This window comes from Gadus chalcogrammus, chromosome 5 (assembly GCF_026213295.1).
Source record: "Gadus chalcogrammus isolate NIFS_2021 chromosome 5, NIFS_Gcha_1.0, whole genome shotgun sequence".
Lineage (NCBI taxonomy): Eukaryota > Metazoa > Chordata > Actinopteri > Gadiformes > Gadidae > Gadus > Gadus chalcogrammus.
The window spans coordinates 8,118,704-8,129,470 of record NC_079416.1 but is presented as its reverse complement, the minus strand read 5'-3'; the positions used below and the strand labels follow the sequence as shown (position 1 = coordinate 8,129,470).

Below are 10,767 nucleotides of genomic sequence, written 5' to 3'. Positions count from 1 at the left end.
CCAAGTACTCTGGTGTGACTGAACACTGCTCCCTTCATTTTTTCTGATACATAGTCTTAAACAAACTTTTAATGGTGTCTCTGAAGGCTTATTGCTCAATATTTATCAGAATACACTGTCCTTGTTAAGCATAAACTGATTTATAGGTAGTGGCTTATAATGGGAAGCATGCTTTATTCACAGGTATTCAGATGGAATTACATTTTTTTATTTACAATAAACAGGGCTAAGACAGAGATCAACATTACAACTCCATTATATCCACTGAACAGACCAATTCCAACCTGATCTTAGAAAAATAAGAGTTCAGGTGATAGTAAGAATCAGAGGAGACATCACAATTATGACTTTAAAACATTAATGCCTTTCTGTTCGAAGTGGTTCCTGATGTAATCAGTGATGGCTTTCTCGTCGTTCAGCTCCTTCCTGAACACCATGATATAACACTTGGGGACCAAGTGGCAACAGAGCATGCTGTGGCTGGACACAAGGACAGCCGCCGCCTTGATGGCCTCTGTGTAGACCCCGTCTCCGAACAGGTACACTGGTATGAAGATGATCCACACCACCAAAACCAGCAACATGCCGATGGTGACAAAGCTGGCGTTTTTGTACAGATCTGGCAGTTTTTTTCCTTTGAATGCAAAAAGGAAACTGACTACGGCCAATAAAGCCACATAGCTTAAAACAGCACCAAATAGAGCTTTGGATGTAGGATCACACTTAAGTTTGAAGGCTTTCTTATGTGGTTCTCTTTGAAGAGACGGTGGAAAATAGGCTAGCCATATTGAGCACAAGACCAGCTGGACCCCAAATAAAATAGCGACTACAGCCGGTGGCTGGTTGACCTTTCTGAACCAGCCCCCCATATTCTGGGAAAAGGTGAAACACACGAAGATCTGGAGGAGGTTGGCCAGAACGCAGGAAACACAGAGAGTGAAAGCTATCCCAAATAGCGGCATACCTGTGATGCAGGATAATGGAGAGGGTTTCATTATGAAGGTAAAGCTCAGGCAGAAGCAGGCGAGTAAGGAGAAAAGCTCCAAGAAACACAGGTAGCCCCCAACGGCTTTCACAATGGGAGTGCCTCGATTAACCACGAGTATAACACCCACCACAACGGTGGCAACAATCCCGATTATGTTGAAGATCGACAGGGTAGTAATAAAGGGGTTCTTCCATTTAAGGAATTCATGTTCTTTAACCAAACACTTGTCACGTTCCCAGGATGAATACTCACCTTCTTTACACTTTGTACAATTCTGCGTACCTGCAAAAATGTTCACTGACTGTTGAATACATTATTTAATTGAGCAGGGCTATCTATCTACCAAAAGTTGCATGGCTTGCAGAAAACATGCAATCAATGTAAATTATCCTTGCCAATATGCTTTTGGGTGACATCAACATAAGACAACATATTAACACATGACAAAGCGAATGGAGCATTACAATTGAAATGTGATTAGAAAAACTTGGATTTAGTTTGCCATTTACAATAATAACAAACGAGTATAATTCCCTCTTTATACTTTGTTACATGATATAAGTACTGATTGCTTACCAATTTCAGAAGAAACATAACCGTCACTACACACAATACAGTGCTTGCAGCATTTCATTCCATTTTTTTTCAGCTCCTGTCCCACTGGACAGGTCCTACTGCAGTTGAAAGCAGTGAACTTTGGGGGAAGGACAGAATCAACTCAAATTGGTCAACCACTCAGTTTAAGCGTTTCACTGTTCATTAAAATGGTAAATAATTATGTTTAAATGTACATATCTATGTTTCTAACATTTCATACACACACACTCACACACACACACACACACGCAGGACACACGTACACACACACACACACACACACACACACACACACACACACATACATACACACACTTGGTTCTCACCGTTACATTAGCCATCGTTGCAACAAGGCTCGGGGGGAGATTGATCTTTCCTCCTGGCAGATACTCTCCAATAGTTCCCGAACTGGGCGAGTTCCATGCGACGATGTCATATCCAAGCATGGGATCTCCATTATCATCAAACACTATGTGTGTGTCATTCACGGTGAGGTTGACATTCTTGATTTCGTTCAATAGCTGTAGCAACAGATACGATCAGACAACACGTTTAACAGGATATTCCATTTGTTCTTATATGGAGGGTAGAATCAAATAGTGTATGAAACATTATTGCATTTCTTTAAACCTGAATGCAACTTTTCTACTACAGCTATTTATTCCATTACGACCCATCCACGACTCAATCCATCCAGGGAACATCCCTGACCCCTCCCCTCATACACAAACCCACCCACACCAAGACCCACACAGCGGAGATCCATCCTAATATGTTGGTGTGTTTTCAATATAAATTTGATTATTGAAAGGCCCTCAATGTAGCCTACCTCGTATGCCGTAAAGCTGGTATTTCGTTGACATTTTTCTCCGTCACACTTCATTAGACTACTCAGAGCATTGACTATTACTTCGACTGCCAAGTAGATATTGAGGGACAAATCCCAGAAAATGTAATGCACCAGACATCTCGTTTCCATACATTGGCTCGCCGTTAGTGAACAATTCAGCTTCTCTTGAGGGGCACTTTGACAGGGCGGATGGTTCAATTTATGATACTCCCATAGGGGGTTTGAAGATTTTTCTTCGACCATTGAAGATACGTAGTCGGCAAAGCCTTCAACAATGTGACTTTTAAAGGCGATTCCAAAGAAGGGCCCGATTGCCTCGATGCCTGGGAGCTCTTTGATGTCAGAGGAGTTTGACCACGTATCACTAGCGATCCAAGTTCTGTTCAGGTTCATCTGAATGGCGGCTTCCAGGACAAGCTTCACGTTTGACTCCCTGGTGAACAGAATGATAGCCTCGGCGGTCGAGTTTCCAATAGTGTCCATTAGCTCAGTTAATTGCTTTTGGGCCTTGCTACCGCTGAGGTCTAAGTGGGCAGGCAGGATGAACTTAAAGTCAACGCACACATTATCCATGGCATTGAACTGATCCTCCAGGCCGTCGCTGCCGTATTTGCCATACTCATCGTCGCTGCCCACGATTCCGACCGTCCACCAGTTGAACGTCTTCACAAGCTCTGCCATGGCTTTGGTCTGCAGCACATCGCTGTTCACTGTCCGAAGAAAAGTGGGGAACTTGTCCTTCTTGCTGAGCAGTTCGCTGGTTGCTGCATAACTAATCTGGGTCCAGCAAACACACAAAGCACACACAAAAACTTAATTTTAGGCATCTATATTAGGGGTGGGAATCACACGGTACCTCACGATACGATATGTGATACATGGCCAACGATAATGATAATATCGCGATGCAGCGATTCTGCAATGTTCTATATATTGTTAGAAAATCCTATAACAATACATCGCGATATATTTCTAGCGATGAAATCAAAAAGACTGAAAAGGTAAAGTGCTGGGTTTCAGTCTTTATACATGGTCCAAACTGAGTTTTTCCCGTTACTCGTGTTTGGTTAGTTAACTTCCGTTCAAGTTTCCTTCATTCATGTGTTGAGCGCCACCTCAAGGAGCAGGGAAATCAGTTTAGAGCGCCTTATTTTATTATTAAAAATATCGATATTTGTGGCAATATTTCCTTTCTAACTCTTCAGTAATAAGGCATAAAAATGCAAAATAAATTATTTACAAATATATATAGGCTATGTATACTTTTTTATATAAATATATATTAGATAGATATTTGTCGCCAGTGTATCGATTCTCATATCGCACGAAGAAGGGCGACGATATATCGCCGTATCGATATTCTGTCCTACCCCTTCCTCAATACTTATTTATTCTGATTGATGGTGGTTTTCACCTTCTCACAGAAAACTTTTATCTCATTAGGAATTAGATCATAGATCATGAGCCTATATGAAGCGTACTTTTTCCTCCTCTGTGGTTTGGGGCTTGACTCGCAGAGTAGTGAGTATTCAACGTGTGGTTTATTCAGAGAAAAAAGGGATAAACAGACATCACATGCCCTCTGGAGGCGGTTCACAAAGCATTTGGAACGCAGCCTCATTCCTCGTTCCAAATCGCATACTTTTCTTTTTTAACTTGTAGGCCTACTACGTATAATACTGCAGCAACCCGTACAAAGTAGGCTACGTACTGTTGCACTGGTGCAATTGCGACATACTACAGGGGATTGCCCTGATTAGCACAACTGTAGTGCCACACATGAACATGATTTCCACGCGCTCAGTGGATGGGACGTATCGTCCAAGGATTCTAGAAGAGAATAGCCCAAAAAAGAATGAAAAGTAAATAACTTAACATGTTGTGTTGACCACTCTTGTGCGCGCGCGCACGCGCGCGCGTGTGTGTGTGTGTGTGTGTGTGTGTGTGTGTGTGTGTGTGTGTGTGTGTGTGTGCGTGTGCGCGTGTGCGCGTGTGTGTGTGGAAGCAGAAACTGACGGTTAGCGCTACAAGTATGTGGTCCTGTCTGCTTTAATATCGTTTTGTCTACATAAAGCAAGAGAACCAAACGCATTGACATAATCCCCTACCTGGGCGATCGATGACAGGGTTAATATTCGTGCAACAGCGATGGACACTTCGGAAGAACCCTCGCCGATCACTGCTTTGACTCGAGGGTCGGGCGCTGAACTGGGCTTCCTTCCAGGTAACAACCCGCACTGGGGGTCCAGTTGGTCGATGGACATGTTGAGGGCCATCCGCATGGCCAGGGACGCATCCCCGCAGGTATCGTACACGTCGTAGCCAAGTGTCACATTAGGCAGAGCTCTGCGCTGGTTTACCCTCTTGATCGCAAATATCATCATTTGAGCAGCTAGGAATACTTGAAATTGATACCTGCACAAAAAAACAAGGAAAGACGGTTAATGTAAAAAAACAACAACATTATTAATTGATTTTAGTTTGGCTGTACTCACTCGTTGCACGAGACGTGCCTCGATGACGGGAGGGTGCGATTGGGTTGTAAGTGAATCGGGAAAAGCCCTCCGATGATGACGTCCCCATCGGAGTACTCATGTAGGGGCTGGTGAGTCGCTGCTGGAAGGGTGCAAAGCAGACCCGGGAACCATAACACACAACACAACAGAAAGCACCACATGCTGCCCACCCTGGAGTGTACCGCACTGGGGAAGGTTGAGGCTCCTCGTTCTGCTGCTGCTGTTTTTCAGTTCCCTGAAAGAGACCCTATCTGTATTATAAAAATAGGGGAAGTCAGAGGAACTATTTCCCTCGCCTGCCCAGGTCCATTTTATTAGTCAAATACGTTATGGCACTTCATCTGTTGATATGCAAAGCACTTATTCTTTGGTAAATTTGCAGCCTGGGAGCAAAAATAAATAAATATTAACATTAAAGCGAATGTTATAATGGATATTCTGTGCCAATGTGTGTGCCTGGACTTTGGCATTCAAAACTAATGGCAACATGTTTTGCATGGCTCCGAAACCTGTGAAAGTAAGTTGGGAAAAATCCCTCAGCTAAACATGCAAGTAAGACATGCTGTGTGTGCGAATGGCACTGAAGGCCAACCCAAATCCCGCATCCCATACAAGAATCAGTCTACAAATCAACTGATCATCAGCAAGACAGTCAAAGGGAAACCATATCACAATGTAAGATATATCGGAGGTCCATTTGTTACTTTGTTGGCACACTGACAAGTTTCACACTATGCTTATCAACGGTGCCCCTATTGATGGCATTTGTTTCAGCATCTGTTATTTCAATATAGTAGCTAAACTTACCCTCTGACTATCCTAAAAGGGAAGCTGGACTAAATGAAAAACAACAAACCAAAACAGAATTAATTGCATTCATATAAGCTACAGTGTTTTTTTGTGTGTGCAAGTACAGGCCTCCACTTTCAAATATGCCTAAAAATCGATGGTGCATGATAGATAAAAAGACAATTCCAAATTTTTGTTAGGACTACAAGACACAACAATCCAAAATAACACAGACTTAGGTTGGGTTGCATCATTTGCATTAAACGCTTTGGGAGATGGATTGATTGCCATTTAAAGCTTGTCAGTCGAATGTAGTCCAAAACTACGTCCATCATTTTTGGAACACCTGGCAACGTTTCATCCACAGTGCATGTTCAGAAAAGGCAGCAGGATACTAGGCATGGGACACTAAGCAGCTTTTAGATCTATTCCATGTACATAAATCACAGCAATGCACTTGCTGTTATTTTAACAAATGAGGTGAGTAGGTTCATACATTGTAATACATTGCTTTTTTAGTCTCTTTGTGTTGGCCACCCTTCTCTCCTGTGTATCATGACTACTTTCTGCACTAGTTTCCATTTGTCCTGCTTAGCCAGATGCTCTATTAGTAGGTCCATTACATCTTAAATTAGCAAGAGGGGAGAGAGGCGAAACGACCCTGGAAGAGAAAGCGTTGTAAAGTTGGTTTTATATCGGACGTTGGATATTCGACACATTTGAAAAATCTATTTAGCACTGGCTACGAGGGACGAATTTGTGTCCAACCAACTTTGATGTGTCAATACAAGGCCTGCCTATATAACACAAAGCTTATTTTGTGAAAAATAAACATTTTGATTTTCTAAATTTTTTAATGTTGATTCTTCGGCAAGACCTTTTGACTTACCCATGTCAAAACACATCGGGTGATTTTATAAATATTTTTTACTCTCAAAGAATGGTATAAATCTATTATGCGGCTTGACCTTTTCACTTACCGATGTCGGAACACATCTGATGAACCCAGCTAACTGCCCCACACATAACACAAAGCTTATCTTTTTCCAAAAACCCACCTTTGATTTTATACAATTTCTTTAATGTTTAAAAATGCTGTAAATCTATTATGCGGCTTGACATTTTGACCTACCCATATCATAATACATCTGGTGAACCCAGCTAACTGCCCCACAAATAACACAAAGCTTATTTTTTTCCAAAAAACCACCTTTTGATTTTATACAATTTCATTAATGTTAAAAAATGCTATAAATCTATAATGCGGCATGACCTTTTGACATACCCATATCAAAACAAATCTGGTGAACTCAGCTAACTGCCCCACGCATAAAACAAAGCTTATTTTTCCCAAAATCCCACCTTTTGATTTTATAAAAATAAATTACTCTCAAAAGATGCTATAAATCTATTATGCGGCCTGACCTTTTCACCTACCGATATCAAAACATACCTGTGAACTATATACTATATGAGTTTGCATACAAAAAATTTAGGCAGGCTATACTTGATTTATGAGTACTTTTTACACACACTAAGTAATTAAATAAATACAACTTACAACAATGTCAAATATTTACATATGAACAGGAAATAAGTGTCTTTGTATTAATTAAATTACTTAGGCCCCGTCCACACGGAGCCGAAACGGGCGAAAACGATCCGGTTTCGTTTTATGCGGTTCAGGAATATCTCCGTAAAAACTGAGTCATTGCGAAACCGCATCGAGCTGTAGAACCACTGTAGTAAATATTCAAGGCTCTGGTTCTCCACAGAAAAAAGTGGAGCGCATCAAGCCTGCGTGCATACAGCCTGCGCGGCTGCGCACTGTATACAAACATTCAGTCACGAGGAGATTCAACCTTTTAAATTGAGCAGAAGTACTTTTTAATGTACAGTTAGTAATTACATTTATCAAGGTGCTTTATTTTAAGCTACCAAAAGATTACAAATAAAAAATATTAAATAAAAAATTCAATGCAGCTCTGACGTCCCCCAGCAGGTGGGGGGCTAATGAAGTCATCGTTTGCGTTTCAGGCATAGATTTGAAACCACCTCCGAAATGTGCAGTTTCGGGCACCTGATTTGCCAGCTCCGTCTGGACGGTCGGCCGAAACGCACTTATGCGGTTTCACCAAAAAATCGTTTTCAGAGCAGATGGCCTACACCCAAACAGGTTAGGCTCAAAACTGTTAAGGGACAATCTTCTCTTCTCGCTTTCCCACAAATCTCCATGGTCTGACGCACAGGCCACAGTCAGAGCACAGGTTGAGAAGAAGCGAGACTACAGCCTCCCCCACACATCTACTCTGCCACTATCTGACACACAGATAGCAGACAGCCCACAGACCTTGAAGAGAGACAACAGCCCGCCCGACGCCATCAACACTGTGCCTTCCCCCATCGCTGATGCTGGCTCGGCGAGGAACGGCCACCCCCCTCCTCTGCATTCCCCCATCGACGATGACCTCCAGCCTCATCTCTTCCATAGCCACAACAACAACTCCAGCCCCAATGTCTCTTCCCTTTGCGATTTTCCAGCTGAAATTAAGAAACTGAAATATGTTGGCATCAAACTTGCATTTGTGTCAATGATAGCATCGCCACGTCACGGCCACAGGCTGCTAACACCCAGGAGGATGGCGCCCCAGCCCCCCCCCCCCCCCTGTACTGATAGTAGTCCTGAGTATTACTGAGACAAAAAAGGGTTCAGCCGTAGACACAGTATAAAGGAAGTTTCACATAATCTGCTGAACCCAAGGTTGCCTACGTCAAAACAGGGCAACTTTTGCATTCATGCTGTAACCACTAAGAGAGTAAACAAAGGCAAACTTAGACATACTGCTAACCTCACAAATCTCATATCTATTGCCTCCAAACCAAAAACAACCTTAAAGCCTTTCAACAACACCATCAGGATGGCTCTACTTAATGTTAGGTCTCTTAATAACAAATCATTTTTAGTTAATGATTTTATTACCACTTCTAAACTGGATTTTATGTTTTTAACTGAAACATGGCTGGAACAAAATAACAGTGCAACCGTTCTGATAGAGACTGCTCCTCCCAACTATCACTTTTTTGATGCATGTAGATCTGGAAAAAGAGGTGGAGGGGTTGCTGCTGTATTTAAACATATATTTCTGGGGAAACAGATGTTATTTGGTGATTTTCCATCATTCAAATACCTTAGTGCTGTATTGAAATGCTCCCCCAGAGTTCTCCTATTAATTATTTACATGCCACCCACATACTCTGCAAATTTTTTCGAGGACTTCACAGAATTATTGTCTAGCATCGCCACAGAATTTGACTGTCTAGTTATAACTGGTTACTTCATTTCTCATACTGATGTAAATGTAAATGGAGCAGCAGCAACAGCATTTCAGTGGTGCGAACCCTGGCCTCCCTGGGCTGTGGCTTTGACTGCGCCAGCAAGGTGAGTTTTTATTTTTTGTTTCATGTTCATATTTATACTCATTCGGAAAAAAGCAATGCCCTACCATGTTTATTAATGGTTGAAGTTTGGTACCCCATAACCGAGATTAGAGATTAATAAAAATAACAAATCTGGAATACCTGGTAGGAACCACATCATGGTTCAATGCATATTTCTTTGTGGTAATAATGCTAATTTTGTCCTGCACCACACAATCGAGTCATTGGGTGTGGCACCGAGCAGAATCATCTACGCCAACCCTTGCAAGCAGGCTTCCCAGATCAAGTATGCCTCTGCCCACGGCGTCCAGAAGATGACCTTTGATAGCGAAGTGGAACTCCTGAAGGTGGCACGCTGCCATGAAAACGCAAAGTAAGTCATGGGGCTTGTAACCCCGCATTTTATCGCACTCTGTCATACTGATACAGGCTACTTTATGATCCCAGTGGACCTTATTTGCAAAATAAATCAATCAAAGTTAATGGTAGAGAATAAACACAATATTGACACAGCATAGATATACATATTAGCCATCAAATAAGCCGAGTGCGTGTGGCTGACTCATTTCCCTAGTGAGAGGTGTTAATTCATTTGCCACAGAGACTAGGGGTTCGCTGTGGAACTCGTACTCTGTTGCTGAGTGGACTCCTGTTCAGACGGCACTGTGGCGTGGGTGGCCGTCATTGTAAAGGGCGGAGAGGAGTTTAAACAGCCCCCTCCTCTCTCTGGCGCCAGGGGTAGTCCTGCATGTCTCTTATTTTGCGCAGGGTTTTTAAAGTTGTCCCCATTCTAGGCTGGTGCTGCGTATCGCCACAGACGACTCCAACTCGGTGTGTCCCCTGAGTGTGAAGTTTGGGGCCACCCTCAAGGGCTGCCGGGGTCTGCTGCGGCGGGCCAAGGAGCTCAGCCTGGACGTCATAGGGGTCAGCTTCCACGTGGGCAGCATGTGCAGGGACCCCGCGACGTACACCCATGCCATCTCCGACGCCCGCTGTGTGTTCAGCCCCTTTCTATCTGAAGATTGGTTCTCCGGTGGGTTCAATGCATCTGCATCACACACTTACCCTTTTGCTGTCCCCAGGAGGAGTTTGGCTACAAGATGAGCCTGCAGGACATTGGTGGAGGGTTCCCCGGCTCGGAGGATGACAAACTCAAATTTGAAGAGGTAATTTTCACCTTTGACCTGTCTGTCTTGTTTTTGTTCTAATGCTCTTTTTCCAAGAGCATTAATCACCTTTCCATGTAGCTAATAGTGTTGTAACAATACTGGATTTTATACCTTTGATACACTACCTTAAAAAATATCGATTTTCGATACCACAGGGAAAACTTTTTTTTTTTTTATTCAGAAAATAAAATTGAGTATATCTCCACAACTGCAATGGCAGTTTACAGTTGTGGAGATATACTGTACTATATTATGTCAGCTTGCTGCCAAAAGAAAGATTGTTGTTCAAATGAAATTTTAAATGTGGATACTACTTGTCTGAGAGTGAGTAAAGCTAGAACACAGCGTATGCCGATTCCAGTTCCAAGTTCAGCGCAAATGTAATTGTATGACACCAACCCAAATACTTGCAAATACACG

The 10,767-nt window shown here is 42.6% G+C and overlaps 1 protein-coding gene and 1 pseudogene across 2 annotated transcripts; one reads left to right on the top strand and one right to left on the bottom strand.

Annotated features, from left to right (window-relative positions):
* Positions 1 to 10,767, top strand: part of LOC130382309 (ornithine decarboxylase 1-like) — a 58,862-nt pseudogene that overhangs the window by 47,279 nt on the left and 816 nt on the right.
* On the bottom strand, positions 20 to 5,181 carry LOC130382306 (G-protein coupled receptor family C group 6 member A-like). 2 transcript variants are annotated; one of them, XM_056589964.1, is made up of 7 exons: positions 4,931 to 5,181; positions 4,544 to 4,850; positions 2,415 to 3,212; positions 1,912 to 2,106; positions 1,565 to 1,682; positions 1,241 to 1,270; positions 20 to 964 (listed from the first exon to the last, which is right to left on the bottom strand). In XM_056589964.1, exons 1-7 carry the CDS (start codon positions 5,110 to 5,112, stop codon positions 342 to 344), a joined length of 2,253 nt encoding a protein of 750 aa, XP_056445939.1. In that variant the 5' UTR covers positions 5,113 to 5,181; the 3' UTR covers positions 20 to 341. The 2 variants fall into 2 exon arrangements, with proteins under 2 accessions (XP_056445939.1, XP_056445938.1); XM_056589963.1 differs by having other exon boundaries at positions 20 to 1,270.

Excerpts from the sequence above, each read along its gene's own strand:
- LOC130382306 (XM_056589963.1), bottom strand. The coding sequence starts at position 5,112 with ATGTGGTGCTTTCTGTTGTGTTGTGTGTTATGGTTCCCGGGTCTGCTT. Across the intron at positions 2,107-2,414 it reads CCAGCTTTACGGCATACGAG|CTATTGAACGAAATCAAGAA; the intron begins GTAGGCTACATT and ends CTGTTGCTACAG. Across the intron at positions 1,683-1,911 it reads CAACGATGGCTAATGTAACG|TTCACTGCTTTCAACTGCAG; the intron begins GTGAGAACCAAG and ends CTTCCCCCAAAG.